The sequence below is a fragment of the Toxoplasma gondii genome, chromosome VI (genome assembly GCF_000006565.2).
Source record: "Toxoplasma gondii ME49 chromosome VI, whole genome shotgun sequence".
Lineage (NCBI taxonomy): Eukaryota > Apicomplexa > Conoidasida > Eucoccidiorida > Sarcocystidae > Toxoplasma > Toxoplasma gondii.
The window spans coordinates 331,394-347,857 of record NC_031473.1 but is presented as its reverse complement, the minus strand read 5'-3'; the positions used below and the strand labels follow the sequence as shown (position 1 = coordinate 347,857).

At 51.4% G+C, this 16,464-nt stretch overlaps 2 protein-coding genes across 2 annotated transcripts; both read left to right on the top strand.

The window, feature by feature from the left end:
- TGME49_238960 (EF hand domain-containing protein) lies at window positions 1-2,357 on the top strand (the record flags this gene model as incomplete). Its single annotated transcript, XM_002366507.2, has 4 exons — window positions 1-369; window positions 506-600; window positions 1,315-1,414; window positions 1,901-2,357. The coding sequence occupies 4 exons, from the start codon at window positions 1-3 to the stop codon at window positions 2,207-2,209; spliced, it is 873 nt and encodes a 290-aa protein (XP_002366548.1). The 3' UTR covers window positions 2,210-2,357.
- Window positions 2,358-3,618: 1,261 nt separating this feature from the next.
- Window positions 3,619-16,464, top strand: TGME49_238950 (fatty acyl-CoA desaturase, putative). Its single transcript, XM_018780536.1, has 13 exons — window positions 3,619-5,093; window positions 5,615-6,120; window positions 6,483-6,638; window positions 7,285-7,459; window positions 8,201-8,350; window positions 8,840-8,969; window positions 9,566-9,721; window positions 10,091-10,314; window positions 11,096-11,311; window positions 11,692-12,041; window positions 12,534-12,754; window positions 13,180-13,372; window positions 13,865-16,464. Exons 1-13 carry the CDS (start codon window positions 4,722-4,724, stop codon window positions 14,142-14,144), a joined length of 3,129 nt encoding a protein of 1,042 aa, XP_018637681.1. The 5' UTR covers window positions 3,619-4,721; the 3' UTR covers window positions 14,145-16,464.

Here is a 16,464-nt window from a genome sequence, read left to right as displayed (position 1 = left end):
ATGGAAACTTGTCAGATTGGAGACTCGGGTCGCCTCTCAGAGGATGATTCCTCTAGAGACATCACCACGTCGCATGGCTTTGTTACATCTGATTCTGGAAGCCGTCATGCAGACCCCCATCGCCTTGACTTACAGGATCTGACCACCGTCGCGCCTAACAGTGTTGACAGTGGCGGTGAGGTCTCCGGCAGGCCGGAGGAGAGTGAGAGCGCGACAGGAGCTGCAGAGAGACCTCAGTCGATTGCGGCAGCCGAGCCATCGTTGCCAGGTGCTAACCTTCCACATGTATACGCGCCGAAGATAAGCGTTGGGGCAGCCTACGATGGCATGGTCTGTCGCATGAGACAAACCGTCCTGACTGACGAGCAGGTGAGCGAAAAAACAGGATTTTGCGAGGGTCGTTCGATATAGGTCTATCAACAAAAAATGTCTGACTCAGCTGCTGCGCCCGTGCATCGTGATCACCTTTTCCGACAGGATCGGCTCTTTGGCATCTACGTTTCAGGTGGCCTCTACGCGTGCCCTTTTCAATGAGATTGATGTAGAAGCAAAAGGTCTGCTCGACCCGAACCAGATTTGTGCTCTGCTTAATACACTCGGGTGAGTCAACTGCAAGGCACCGACTGGATCGCACAAAGAAGACAACCGTAGAGAGGGGCGGGGTGGCCTCCCGTGACTGTTCAGAAATGATTGCGAACCACACTGCTAATGAGAGTGAATCCTGGAATTACGTGTGAGGAAACAGCTTGTATGGATACATAAAGTTCCTTCACACATGTCACAGACTACTTTTGTACGTGACCCCACGTACCAATAGGTAGGCAAACAGATAAAATCGTGGATATTTGGGTTCGCAGATATCTGAAACGATACGCCAAAGTAGTGCCACGCAGCAATTCCCAACGTAAGAGCTCATCTAGGAGAAAAAAGTGCGCGAGGTGTGTGTGTCACAACAGGAGCAGTATCGGAGTTCTTTGTAGTCCGATTCAGGAGAGGCATGGAAAAGACAAGGGCTCTGGATCCAAACGTGACACTTTTCACACCACTCCATCCACTCTCTACTGGTTACGCTTCACTCCTCCCATAAATGTTTCTACCAGATCCCATAGGGACTGGGAACAAGCACCTTTCAACTGCCATTCCTTTTTATAGGTTCCACAGATGGCTCCAGAGCCGCGCAAGCGGTTGTCGGTTCAGTCTTCCGTTTTCAAAGTGTTTCCCAAAGAAGCGACCGCTTGGTAAACGGTTTGTTCTTCGGTCAGGCACAAGAATTCCCCGATGAAGTTGCGGCTTCTTTGAGAATTATTCTGTTAGGTACCACCTCACGGAAGAAGAACTTCAACAAGCAATGGATGACTATGATGTCGACTATAAAAACGGTCTCAACGAGGACGACCTTATTCAGCTCGTCGAGGTACGTCGGAAGACTTTTTTGTCTGGAAAGCACGAACTGCTCTTCACACACAGGGAATGTATATCAGCACGTGAAAAAGTCTTCACGATTTGGACCAAACAACTGATCCTCTCAAGAGAATATATTTTCGACCGGGAATCTGTTTCTCCTGTTTCGACACCAACGGAGCAAGCAGTTAACTGTCTCTGGCTGTCAAGTTCGCTCGCAAGACCCGTTGCAACATCTCATAGAGATCCTGAGCCTTCTTTGCCCGTCCAGAGGCGGCAGGCAGCTCCGATCAAACAGTTGTGGTCACCACGGTGCCAGTGTCGCAGTCTGTTTGCACAATGTACATTTTTCTATTTTTTATACAATTACTTGAACTAAGTGGCACCGCAACCCCACCACCGAACAGCAGCTTGTGACTGTTCTTGCAGCTGCATGGTGTCATCGACACCGGTTTTGAGATTTGACAGTCCCCATTTGCATTATTATGTCTTTTGTCAGGAAGTGGAAGCTAGTACTGTGCAGAAAAGAAAAGTTGTTGAGGCCTTTGCTTTGATGGACGTGGACAGTAGCGGCATCGTTGATGTTGCCCGGCTACAGGCGTTGTTGTGTGGTACCGAGGGGGGAGGAGCTGAAGATGTACCTGACCCCCTGTCAGAGTCTGAGTTCGCGTACTTCATGCTCGAGGCACGAGCGATGAAAGACGGTAGATTTGACTACCGGAAGTTTGTCAACGACCTTCTGTTCTCCAAAGTACCAATTGAGCCCGTCGGAGGCAAGAAAAAACGCAAAGGGAAAAAGAAAAAGTGAGCAAAGCCGCGACGGCGTTTATCACAAACAGACGTCGAAGGGCGACTGTGACGCTGATCCTCCCCAGTCTCTCACGAAATACACAACTGGTTCCGCTTTCTGACGACCCCCTACGTCGCGATTACAGTTTCGTGAATCAGACGCCGCTCTGGAAGCAGCGCCTCACTCAAAGGCTTTTTAGCCTTCGTTCTCGTGTTGAGTCGATGGGACGGTGCATCCAAACATATTGCCAACATTTATGCGCCTGTTTTTAACTCTCTGGTTGCTTGAATCGGAGGTCGCAAGCGGTTGGCCGAGAGCCGTAAGTGATTAAGTCACCATCACTGTGGGTACTTGCGCTGGTCACTTGATTTGTGGCCGCACGGCACGGGCTGCTCGTCCACTAAACTAGCGCCCAGTGACAATACAACACCACCCCAAGCCTCAGATGTGTTGCTAGTTGCACAATTTTACCCTGATATGTGTTTCGTGTCCGCCCTCCTATTGAGATACATTATCGTAGAAGCCCTATCTCGTGCTGACCAACATGTCCATCGTACGCAATGTGCGCTGCTGTTTTACGGCAGTTTGCAAAGAATGGCCAAGTGCCATTTGGAAGTACGGCTCCACGCGTCATCACGGGCCGCCGTTTGCCTTCCTGTGAGGCGATGCTTGCAACAAACACCCTCCGGTCGCGGCCTTTGCTCCGCAGTTTTGTTGGTTTACCATGCAAGATTACTGTAGTTTGAAGAATGCTCTGTCATGCACCGCCAAGCGCACAAGCAAGGCATTGCGCCATTATCTCTGCTCGGCTTCGCCCGCAGCTAAGACTGTGAGGCATTCCCTAGCACGGAGCTGCGGCACATGGGGAAACAGGCACAAGCCTGCTGGGCTCTCGCTGTCTGTTGAGGAGTGTCTGCTCGGAACTTGGGCCACATCGGAAGACACCTACCGGCAAACAACGCAACTTCGATTCCCCTGGCACTCGACACTTGTACTTCACTCATACGTACCACGCTTGCCGATTCCGCAATGGGCTGAACCATGTGGCTCCAGACAGTTTTGGGCAACGGAGCTACACTCCCCCTAAGACAAGCGAGAAAAACTCTTCAGGTTTAATGCACAGATTCACACGTAAGACGTCTGGTGATTTTGACAGTAGAGCGGGCATCTGGCATGCGCCGGTTTAAGTAAACGTAGACCATCGGGGTGTTTTTCCTGACATCTACATCGTAATAGATAAACTTCACAGAGCACCGAGGAATGCGGCCCATCATCACTCTCACACACGGTCCTGTCTCCGGGGTGGTCAAGCGTGCTCGTCAGGCCCTCGATGGCGCAGACGAAACATGTGTAACTGACATGCATCTTCAATCCTAAATTGTGGCATCTCGGACCGCCAACCCCTCCCTTGAGATTGGCTGGATGAACTGTCTCAGACCTGTAGTGCGATGTTTCCTGCCCCACAAGAGGTTCTGTTTCGGGGGCACCGAAAAGCAGCAGGCTGCCACGGCGCCCGCCTTAGAGCTGGTTCAAGTGCAAAGTTGCCAGCCTATGCGGATTGTAGGCACGAAACTGCGAGAGCCTCGGGCTAAAAAAGACGATATTCTTTGCGGACATGGCGTGAGACACGCTCAGAAACGGCAATGGAGACGAGAACGAAGTCGGTGCCATTCTTCCTGTTCTCTGTGCATGTTTGCTCGTTGTCTTCACCTCGAAGACGACGATAAAGGCGGTTGGTGCTCGGCCACGAGTTTTTGGCTGTCGGGCGTTTCACTACGGCGTTGGCTGCTATATCTGCGCCCAATTGGGTCCAACAAGTTGTTTCCGCGTGCGGGTTAGGCTGCTGTTTCCACACACACTCGACTTCTCATTTAGTCTAGTCCAGCCGGGTTTCCCCGTCTCGGTCCCGCCACTCCAACGCCGATAGCCGGCTGTCTGCCTTGTGAGGCCCATCGCTACCGTAGGCTGCGGTCTCAGTTCGCTTTTCCGCGTTTTGTGTTTCTGTGTTTTTGAGCAGGGCGAACTCGGAGTGAAATTTGAATCTTTCACCCGTTGTGTTTGCCCAGGCTAGCCGGCGGTGCCGTTGTCCGTACCCTGACACGTCGCACCAGCAACCGCAACGGAAACGCGCAGTCGATCTTTCCGCCTCTAACTCCATGTTTTCTTTCCAGCCACCTTTTCTCTAACTGCACCGGCAACTGCTACCACCGGAGACAATTTGCCGTGCTGGAGAGAAACGGAAGCGCTTTTCGGGTGTTGGCTCGCCGCCGCAGACCCCGAGTTTGTGTGGCAAGAACCGTCGGGGGTTGTGGGGAGCCATGCAGCCTATTTCCCAAAAGAAAGGTGAACGCCTTCGCTTGCTTACTGCGTATTTTCCCATTGTCGCTTATCTACATCCGTAGCGGAGTGTTTGTTGTTCGCCGCCGGGCACAACGCACGAGGTGTCTCGTCGCACCGCCGCCTTGTTAGTACTCGCACAATCGCAGCAGCGAAAATTCTGGAGTTTTCACCGTTCAGCTCTCGATTCGCGATGGCACTTCTCACAGAAATCGCCGCCCTATGGGTGCGCGATTTGCTCCGAAGGACCCTAGGAGGGAGGCCCGAGCAGACAGCTTGGCTGCACCTGGGGTACTGGGAAGACCCCAGGCGCAGCTCCCAAGTCGCAGCATTCTGCTCTCGCTATCTCTGGGCAGGCGCTGTTGTCTACCTTGCAACTTTGGTCTCTCTTTCCCTTCTCTTCAAGTCTGCGAAACGGATGAAGAATGCTCACGGACAACAGGCTCACGCCGACGGCAAACGCGACAGCAAAAGGTGCTCGGCGCCGGGTTCCACCCCCTCTCTGGTCTACATGATCTGGAACGCCGTCGTTAGCTTCGTCGCTTTCCTGGCACTCTCCGCTCTGGTATGTTCCCCGACCTTCGAGACACCCCAAGGGGAAGGCAGAACGGAACAGCGCGTGCTACTGAGATGAAGATACACAAAGGAATCGCGAAGGAGGGCTAGCTGTCGACCCGCGCCTTCTCGAGCAGTTGTTGTTTGTGTGTGGACAGAGTGGCGTACTTCTATCACGCTAAAGCGCAGGACAGGCCGTCGTGTGCCTCATATTTGCAACAGGCGAGGGAAAGGGCAGAAAAAAACCAGACGAACGCATGCAGAGATCGACAGAGGGGTAATGCGTAGCTCAGTGCTTTAGATCCAGTACACAGAGCAAGCTAATCAAAGGAAGAAGTAAAAACTGTCGTGAAACGCAGGCAAAAACACCTGGAGAGGCATCCTCATTTCTCTGAAATTGGGTTTCGCGTTTCCCAGCTTGCAACACTAAGCTAGGATAGGCGAGGCAACCGTTCTTCAGCGATTATCTCAAACATGCATATCCCAGTCTATGTGTGTGCCTGATTTTCCTATTTCGATGTTTCTTCTCAGGTTAAAGAGGACGCGTCGACGTTCCTGTCGCCACTCTTTCGCCTGCCGTCCAATTACAGGCCTGTGACTCGGGCCGTGGTGTCTTTGGTGGCCCCGGGAACTTTCGCGTTCTTTTTCGCAGACACGCTTCTGTGTCTGGCTTTGGAGCGTTCACGTCTCACGTTCACCCACGTTGCAGGTCATCTGTATTTTCCGCTTTTCCTCAACTACTGTGTCGAGACGGGTCTGTCGGCAGTCCACACACTCGTGCTCCTCCATCTCGCAGGCCTCGCTCTTGGACGCGCCTTGGCTGTGTCCTCAGCTGCGGCCTTCTTCGTGGCTGCGCCATTTGCGCGTCGTGAAGGAGAGCCTCGCTCTGCTGCAAAGGGCGTCCTCGCCGAGCAAAGAAACCGCGCCTCAGAGTCGACCCACAAACACCAGAGAGGCGAGAGCAAACGCGCCTGTGAAGAGCGTGCAAGCTCGGAGAAGGGAGAAGTCAGCAGCGCTGCAGAAAAAGAACGAGAGACGTAAGCGGAGCGGAGAAAAACGACTGCCCGCCGAGAAAAGACCAGATGGCTGCAGCACACAGGACCCGAAGCTGCAGTTGATGCACTGTTTCTGCCCTATTATATTCGCAATTCCTTTTCGCAGGCAACTTGTAAATCCATTTATATAGTGGCTATTTAAATATGTGTGTGTGCAGATGTGCAGGTGGGGTATGTGTCTCAGCTGAAGTTATGTTCAGTTTCCAGATGCTGCAGTCTCTGTGTTCGACCTGAGTTTTCCAGTTTGTCATTGCGGAGCACTCGCCCGTTGAGACAAGATCTTTCTCTGTCTCACGTCATGGTGCTTCTCCATGTGTGACACTGTGTTTTCCGAATGACGTCAGAGATGAGAGCGGCTTGTGGGCCTTTTTCACATGGTGCGAACGCGTCCTGGAGGTCATGCAGTCGTGGGTCACTGCTGCCGTTTGCTGCTGTGCCTTGTACGATCCGACGACGGGTCTTCTCGCTGGAGCTTCTTCGATGTGGACTGCATGCAAATGGTAGGTCACCCGCCACACGCTCCTTCTTCGTTGCACATTCGCGTCTCCTCGTTAGAAGGGAATCCATCGCGCGATATCTGCATGTGTGATGTTCTTATTGATACGTCCGGGAGATCCCTCGGAGACGGTCCACTTTTGAATCTCGAGCTGTCTGGGTGTTGCCTTCACACTTTCAGCTTGCTGCAAAGTCCTGTTTCGAGCGCATATACAAATCTGTTTTTAGATGTGACCCTTGTTTGTACACTCTGTCTTCTCTTCGACTGCCTGTCTTCTTCTCTTCCTGAGTTTCGTTTCTTGGCTTTCGTGTCGTGGCTTCGGCGTCTCCACAGTTCTTGCTTCTCTGCCAGTGGAACGAGTGTCGTCGGTGCTCTCGGGATACACTCGCAGATATCCTGAGCACTGTCGAAACGACGCTAACCGAAGAGAACGTGAATCCGGCAAAACAGCGATTTCTCGATCCACACCAGTAGTCCAGCTCGTGGTATAGACTCCTGCGAAAGCAAGGTCGTTCATCGAAACGTGAGAGTCGCGTTCTTCATGGTGTAGCAGGGAAAATCTCGCTTTTCACATCTTCGGCGTGCCTCCTTTTTCTGCGAGGAGCTTCCCATCCACGACTGTCTCTCGTTTTCTGCTGTCCTGCGTTCAGGGGCGTCAGCATGGAGACTCTTCTCTCCTACTACTCCATCAGCATGTACTTGAGTCACTACCACAAGGAACTCCGGGCCTTCATGTTCACCTTCCTGGTGTACTTCCACATGTTTGCCTTCGTCGGCGTTCTCATGCTTCTGAGTCATCGATCAGCGTGGCATCTCTTCTTCGAAGTAGGCTCTCTGGAATTCGGTGAAGTCAAAGGAGGCTCGTATGTCGCATGGGGGAACGCTTTGACCCTGCGATAGATACATCCTGGAGGGTCGTGCACTAGCGGCGAAATGCCAGTCGCATGCGAAGTCTCGGACCCCGTAAACTGGAAGAGGAGGCCGAAAAGGAGATAACTCGCGACGAGACAGGGGGACGCGAACAAAGAACACCCCGCGCGAAACGGGAGGAGAGCCCCCACGCACAGGAGAGAGCGAGACACAGAGGAACAGGAGAGGGAGACACAGAGAAAGTGGAGAGCGAGAGAGAGAGGAACGAAGCGGATTGAAGAAGGGAGAAACATGGAGTAGACAGGGACGACTAAGAGGGAGTGAACAAGTGAGGTTCGCACGCGCCTCTCAAGTGTGTGATGGGTTCGAAGGAAAGCCAATGTCGGGACTTCTGCCGAGGAAAGCAGGAAACGGAGGCCTCTCCCCTTTCCAGATTTTCTATTTGTTCACATGTAGAAAATAGGAGTTTCCTCTCAAGCGTCTCCACTTGACCGTGACATTAAAATGCTCTCCTCTAATTTTGCCTAGAGGGACTTTCCAAAAGATGCCTGCGGAGTTCGCAGTCTCTCGCCGCCAACACGATGGACCGAAAAGTAAATGGAATACTTCAAAGCGAATACGTCTTTACCAAATTTCCAACACCCGAGGGATGAACGAACGAGCCTGCGTGTCTTGCGGTACTCCGTCTCTTGCCAGGTTATCGGATTCTACATGGTCGGTGGCCTGGGCATCACTTGCGGCGCTCATCGCTTGTGGGCGCACCGATCGTACAAGGCAGCCTTGCCGTGGCGAATCTCCATGTTGATTCTCAACTCCTTCGCCAACCAAGGCTCCATCTACCACTGGGTGAGAGGCGCTCACAAGGCCTGTTTCCACCTTCCTCCACTCTTCCTGTCACCTCTCGAAGTCCTCATATATACGTACATATATATACATATATATACCTACATATATATACATATATATACCTACATATATATATATATATATATGCACGCGCATGTGTTATGCATGTTCATATATATATATATATATATATATGTATGTATGCATAATTGCCTGTGTGGTGAGGTTTTAAAGCAGGCTTTAATACGGTGCTTTAGGCTAGGCGTCATCTGGCATGGAGTCTGTCTGGGTCTGAATACGGATGCAGCCCCGACTTAAATGCCGGCAACCTCCTTCTCTCTATGCAGACGGCTGTATGTTGCTGTTGGTCAGCGAAGGGAGCGTGTGTGCAAGTGTTTGCGTCTGTACATGTTTGAATGCCGAGTGGACGCGCGTCTTCGAGACGAAGAGAGATTGGGACTTCGCTCTGCTTCTCCTCTGTCCTTGCAGTCTCGCGACCACCGTGTCCACCACAAGAATTCAGACACAGCAAGCGATCCGTACGACTCGTCAAAGGGATTCTTCTACTGCCATATGGGTTGGCTGCTGTACAAGAAGCCCCAAGAAGTTCTAATTGCGGGTGAGCGACGCTGTGACGGTCTTGCCGCCTTCCTCTCGCTCTTTCGCTGCCTTCGTCGTCGAAGCTCCACATTTGTCACTTGTCAAGGGGATGCAAAGGCTTTGCGGGACCTTCGTGGCTTTCAACAGGATGCTCTCCGAGTTCTCTCAGGTTCTCACGCGCAACCCTTGCGGGGGAATGGAGCCGTGCGATTCGCATCTTTTCGCCAGTCGACGAAACCCAGAAACCTCTCTGTGTCCGTTTTTATCGTGGCTTACTCCTTGGTGCCTCAACAGCCTACTTCCTTGAAACCTGACATGTGTGGCCAGCATACACACTCCCTCTTCACATGCGTACCTATATATATATATATATATATATATATAACTCTATAAGTGTATTTGTATGCTTATATATGTGTATATGTAGGCATGCAGGAGAGAGAGAGACGCGACTGTGTGGTTCCCCTGGGCGGACTGTATTCCTTCGTGTGCGTATACATATATATATATACATATATATATATATATATATACATATGGAACTACATTTATTAATCCTTGTAGATATGTGTGCATGTGGGGACTTGCACTTCTGTGATGCTTTGTCTTGTTTAGGGAAAGACATTGACTGCAGCGACTTGTTGGAAGACCCGTGTGTCGTGATCCAGAGAAAACTCGATCCGTGGTGGAACCAGTTCTTCTGTTTCGTTCTCCCGGGGATCTACGGCTACTACGTCTACAACAGCTTCTGGCTCGGCTTCTTTGTCCACGGTAAGTGAAGATACTACTGGAATCTAGAAGAATCTCTTTTACAGTCTTTCAACACCCACGTAGATGCATGCAACGAGTTTCTTTCACCGTTGCCTTCGTCCAGCGTGAAGTGTGTCTGCTATACAGATACACGTCATATATATATATATATATATATATATATATATGCTTATACATGCATATATGTATGTGTTTGCATGTGTGTATGTGAACTTGTTTTATGTATACAAGACACAAGAATGAATGGTTTCAGAGCGGCAGTGGATGGGGTTGGACTGCAGGGACAGAACGTTGAGTCCTGGTGATTCATAGCTTCCAAAAGAACCTTTTTTTCGGTCTGCAAATGTGCACATGTCCTCACGTTTTCAGGAGCTCTTCGCTGGTGCATGACACTGCATGCAACTTGGACGGTGAACAGCGTCGCACACTTTTGGGGAGACCGGCCGTACGCTCCCAAGACGCGTCCCAGTGAATCGATTTTTACGTCCTTCGTTGCCGTCGGGGAAGGCTGGCACAACTGGCACCACATGTACCCCTATGACTACGCAGCTGCCGAGGGTGGCGTCTTCGAAAACTACAACCCGTCCAAACTGGTCAGGGGACAACCTCGATGGATCCACACGTTTTTCTTCTCGTCTCTTGGCTATCTGCACCATATGTCTGTATCGATTCTTGTATATCCATTCCTCTGTATCTCCATCTTTATATCTATCTATATATCTACCTTTCAATATCTATCCAAATATATATGTATATATATATATATGTGTATATATATATATATATATATATGTCAATCTACATCTCTCCATCTATATCTCTATCTATCTGTGTCTATCTGTATCTGTTTACACATATACAGTATTATATGTATATATATACGTATGGGGTTGAGTAGGAATGGAGCAGGAGCTTGGACAAGGATTTAGAGAGAGGTCTAGAGGAGACAGTTGTGGGGAGAGACACTTCAAGGAAGAACATCAGCATGTGTCGGGAGTTGCATGCGACCCTTTTTTTCTGCAGTGGCGCCACCACGCGTTCCCTGAGGCGCATAGAAAGAAAGGCATGTACTTGACACACTGGGATTTACCTCAAGTTTTTGAGCGAAGTCTTTTAACGGCAGTAGCGTTAAGCCTTTCGGCGGGGGGTGTGGCGTCCAGGGAGAAGGGAGAAGGTGAACTTGAAGTATTTCATGCGCTTTTACTGCGCCACAGTTGCATGTGTGTGTGTGTTAAAAAAAAGTGGAAGGTATGTGGGCAGGCCAACGCGCGGAGAACAGAATCGGTGCGTGGTAGACCCACTCGGAGCGCAAAAGCGCCGTCGATGAAAAAGACTGTCCAGACTTTTTTTCGAAGCGGCTGCTGTGCGCTGCAGGTCATCGATGCGGGAGCGCTTCTGGGGCTCGTGTGGAACCGGAGAAGAGCGACGACGGCCTGGCAGAGGGCGAGGGAAAGGCGGGATGAGATGAAGAGACAAGATGAGGAGAAGCTGCTGCAGCGAGCCGGTTCAGACAGGCAAATCATTTACATGGAGTCGATCAAACAGATGTTTCCGGCTCGCGTGTACCGCATCCACACTTTCGCGAACCTCGTAAGTGCAGGCGTGTGTCACGCGCTTGCCTTTTTCCATCTGCACTTGGTAGTTTTTTCCGATCTGCGTGGGCTTCGCCCGGTCTCGACAACCTGGATCGTTCTCTGTGGAAACAGCTGCGCGCCTGCGTGTTCCCGTCCTGTTTTCCGTACGCAGTTTCACCAGTTCTTCTGCCCACTCACTGCCTGTGGGCGCCCCTCCGACCTACCTCGAACGTCTCTCTAACGTCTCTCGACCGTCTCTCGACCGTCTCTCGTCTTCCTCTTTGTCTCTGCGGTCGTGCGTTGTCTGGGGTCTTCCCAGCCTGCTTCTGGTCTTTCTGGGTCTCGTTGCTCGTCGGTCTCACTTTTCCCTGGGCTCAAACTGCGCTTGCGCTTCAGGCTCTGCTTGCGCGAGATCTTCTTCTCCTCGTCGGCCTCTCGTTTGCCGCCTACCGCCTTTTGGGCATCGAGGCACTTCTCGACCGCCTCGACGTTCCTGCGCCGCCTTCGGCCTCGCCGCTGCTGCGGGCGAGTCTGTTCACGCTGCTCGTGGCTCTCGCTGTCGCCTACGCAGTCGGCTCCGGGACGCTGTGGTTCGCTCTCTTTGTACACGCGACGGAGGCGGCGAATGGAAAGTTTTCTGGAGCGTCTCTGCTCAATCATGCCGTCGCGTCTGTCCTCCAAGCTGCCATGCTCATCCCGTACAAACCTCGGCGCGCCGGGGCGCCCTACGAAGTCCCCGCCATCAGGCAAGTCACAACGCGAGGAGGAGGAAGCGCACACGAAACAACGTAGAACGAGGGAGAGAGAAGTAGACAAGACTGAGGAAGAAAGGAACGAACTGGAAAGGAAAGAAGCAAGCAGTGAGGTGGTGAACAAAGTGGAGGAAACGAAAACACGGAAGGAATGACATCGTGTTTTTTCCTTGCGTTTTCTTTCTTTGCTGAACCTTCTGTCCTCTGTATCTTCCTGGGACTTGTTGGCCTTCCCCGTTGACATGTTTGGACTGGTCGGTCGCTCTCGAGCAGACCCGTTCGCTCGGTTCTTCTCTCCTGCCTCGTGTTCAACCTGCAAAAGAAGCCGCGTTAGGAGGAGTATCATGCACAGACGCGGTGGCTGTTCTTAGTGTACACGCCTTGCCTTATTCATCCAGGACTCCTGTCTGCGATTCGAGACTTGAAGAAAGCGCTGAGAACCTCCTTCCTGTCTCCCGACTTTGCTGTCCCCACTGTACACCTCAGACCGTGCCTCTTCGACAGCTGCTTCCGCTTCGCGCACCTTGCAGGCGCGAACTGCTGGCAGACGAGTTTCTTTGCATGCATAGGCGTTTTTGCCTTCCTGGCCTGGCTAGCTGGGTCGTGTGGCTACAGTAGCCAGGTCTTGATCTTCTACGTCGGTCCCTACCTTGTCTGCAACGCGTGGATGGCGTACTACTACGGCCTTCTGGAGGGGGGTGGGCCGCGTAAGTGGAGACGAAGAAAACAGGACACAAATGGTGTTCACGACTCTTCTCCCCCAGTGCCTGCCTTCCGTATCGACTTTTGTCCTTCCACGTCAACATCTTCTGACTCAAAACATATCTATATATATATATATATATCTATATATATATATATATATATAAATATAAATGTAGATGCATGCAAATGTGTGTACACGTATATATATATATATGTATATATATTTGTATGAGGAGTGGAGTTTGTGAGTGCAGACACGCGCGACGGAGGCGGGGGGGGGTGTTGGTGGAGAGGGGGTCGAGGAGAGAGTCGTTTTAGGGTGTTAGGTGAGCCGGTGTGCTGAGGACGCGGAATGTTTTGAGCGGTATTCGTGGAAGGTGAGGAGTCGCTCGAGCGTGCAGAGATTCGCCTGTCTGCTTCTTCTCAGACGATGTGACAAACGAAGAAAACAACATGAACTTCGACTTTGCGGCGCCCTCGGCTCTCCAGTGGATGCGCAGTGTCAGCGAGGAGCGACGACGAGGACGCAAAGTCCATCGCGGCGGTCTCTTGTGGTCGTGGATCGACCGACTCCACCACGAGCTCCCCAAGAAACATCTCATGCAGGCTCTCACATACGAGTAAGACTTCTGGCACTCTTTTCCCTTGCATGCGCAAGACGCAAATACATCCACAGACATATATATATATATATATATATACAGATTGATAGATGTGTATGCGTGTTTGTGTAACCTGGGGAGGGGGAGGGGGCGGGAGTGACAGGCGGTTGCTGAGTTTCCTCTGCCGTCCTTGTAGGTGGTTCTGTCTCTGCTTCCATCCTTCACAAAAACGATTATGCCGGAAGAGCTCGACTCCATCCTCGTTCTCATGAGATCCAGCTCTTTCGAACATGACTTTTCTTTCGCGCCTCCTCAAACCTCTTTTCCGGTGCCTACCAAGCGAAAGCAGTCCTCTACAAATATATATATATATATATATATATATATATATATAGGTAGGGGTTTGTATCTGTCTCCAGGCGTCTGTGTTTAGGAATCCAAATATATATATGTATATATATATATATATGTCATTTTTTGGATGTAATTGTGTGGATGTAATTTGTGCAGTGTGTCTCGTCAAGGATTGGGAGAAGCGTCGCGAATTCTTCATCAGCGACTTGCAGTGGCTCCCGAGTTTTCGAGAGACTCTGAGACAGAGCTCGATCCAGACGCGACGCGTGCGTCGGTGCTGGAGGAAGAGCTTCTGTTAGGTCAGGACCAGAAGGGCAACGAGAATGTCTCTATGAAAACTGGAGAAGCCATCAAAAGAAAAACTCCTGTCCTCGCTCCCAGCGAGGAACTTAGGCGACGCGAAGCAGCCGCCGCCGCTCGCGCGTGTGGATGTTAAGAAGACGACAGGAGACACTAAAGGAGACAGAGAAGGGGACATCAAACGAGACGGGGAAGACGAGAGATGCCATGTCAAGGCGGAGGCCGGTGGAGGACACGAAGGGAGTCGAAGATGCTGAAAAAGAAGAAATCCGTTCTCGTAAAGAGACGCGGTTGGTGTCGCGTGTAAAAGACATTCGTGTGCATGTAAAAGACTCACTGGCAGGTGTTTTGTGTCCGTGTTGTCGCTTCTCCTCCCTCTTCTCGGATCTAGAAAGAACGGGTCTGAGGAAACAGAGGTGACAAGAATTTCGAGAGATGAACTGTTCTTCGAGTTGTTTCTCCGGAGTCCTTGAAGAGTGGAGCATGCTCCTGCTGGTGGCGAACCGCGAGAGCCGACGCTTCTGACTGCTGCCGGCCGGCCTCCCAGGGCGAGGTGCTTTGTGCAGCGAGCGTTTTCTGCTCTGGGAAGAGTTGTGTTTTTTGTGACCCAAGTCTTCGCAGGGTCCAGAGGCGGCTGTCTCCGAGCATGCAAATTTTGAGTTCGCCGCCTCGCGTGTGTCTCCTCGACAAATGGTCTTCAAGTGGACGCGAGGGAGTTGCCAGGGTGTCTCGACACCGCACAGCTGCACAGCTCTCGACGGCGATTGACCCAGTTCTTCTCGTTTGCCTGACGGCGGCGAGAGTCTCCGAGTTTTTCTCGAATGGATCCGCATGCGTTTTATCGGAACAATTCCTCGAGACTCTCTCCGGGATTCTTTTCTTTCGCGGGCAAACTCACGCGAAACGGATAGGGACGCAGAGGAGATGATGCACGGAGGCGGCGGGGTGGAGTTTGTTCCACCCACCTGAATTTCCACTTTATGCATTATTTTCGACTTCTTTAAAGAAAAGGGACAGACACAAGATGCATGTGAAGGTCCTGTGTTCATGTACGTGTATATAAATATATATGTATATATATATATATATATATATGTATATATAATATACATGTGTACACACGACGACATGCGCTGTGTGTGTCTCTGCATACGCGCGCACATATGTATATCTACGTGTATTTCTTTGGGGATCTGAGAGAGGGTAACGCGGAGTACGCTTCCCTGCTTATTTCCCCCTTCGGGACTTGTTGACAGAGAAAGTGTGATGCGCTCCCTCGTTGGGTTGACAGTCGGCGAAGCGTCGCTGTTGTCTCTGATGGAGATTGTTCTAGTTCGTGCAATTCCTGGGGAGGTTTGAAGGCGAGGACTTGACAGGAGCTAGAAGAAAAAGTTATGAAACGCGAAATTGTTGAGGGAGAAGACGCATTTTCAGCGTTTCTTTACGCGACAAATGCACGGCGAGGTCGCCCACGTTGCCGCTTGCTGCTTCGTGTGGGTCTCGTCCTGGCGTGTTGAGACGCCGCGTTTGTGTCGGGGAAAAAGGAATTTTTTCCAAAGTGAAGCGCCTGCAGTGGCGACAGAAGGCCACTGCCACGGGATGGGGGGTCCGCGACGCAAAGCTTCACCAATGTGTACATTCTTCCGTGTGTACATTATTTTTTGCGCCCGTCTGCTCTCTGCAGGCATGGGAAAGCAAGTTATTTTTCTGCGTTTGCAGAGTCTTGTTGCGTGGAAAAGAATCGGGTGGTGAAAAAAGCGTGGCAGCTCCGCACCTCAGTGCAACTCACTCGCCGGTCGCGCACCCGTGTCGTGCGTCTAGACAAAAAGACCTAGGATTCCTGCCTGTTCGCAGAGTTTATTTTTCCGGTGCGTTTCGATGCAAGCGCGCGCGCGTACCTTTGCACCTGGAGGCGAGCGAGTCGTCGCCTTCCGCCTACATGCAGTTTCTGTCTGTGCACTCTTCGTTTGAGTCTGCGCGCGTTTTCGACGAAACGGTGTGCCTTTTCTCAGGTTCCCAGTAGTGTAAGAAGAGTGCAGTCGCACATTCAAGGCATGTCGGTGCGTGCGTGGCTGCACCTACGAAGACGGCGACTGTTGCCGGTCTAGGCTTTGGAACTGACAGGCAGCGAAAGAGTACGATTCGGTTCTTCATATGCGTATGCACATATATATATGTCTGCATATAGTGTATATGCATATGTTTGTGTACATTCCGGCGTGCATGTGTTTGTGTTGCGAGGGGACGCGATAGGAGAGGGAGACGGGGGCGCGTCCAAACGTGCGGCTTCGCCCCCTCAGTCTTTGTTCGAAATGGGGTTTCGAACTCCAAAGACTTTCTGTCTTCCCGCCTCGCTTTCCCGATGGGTGTTGTTCTCCTCTCGTGCGAGAAAAGGCCTTCTTCACACACAAAGCGTCTGCAGGTGCAGGAGCTGTCACCTTCGTTTCTTCGTCGCC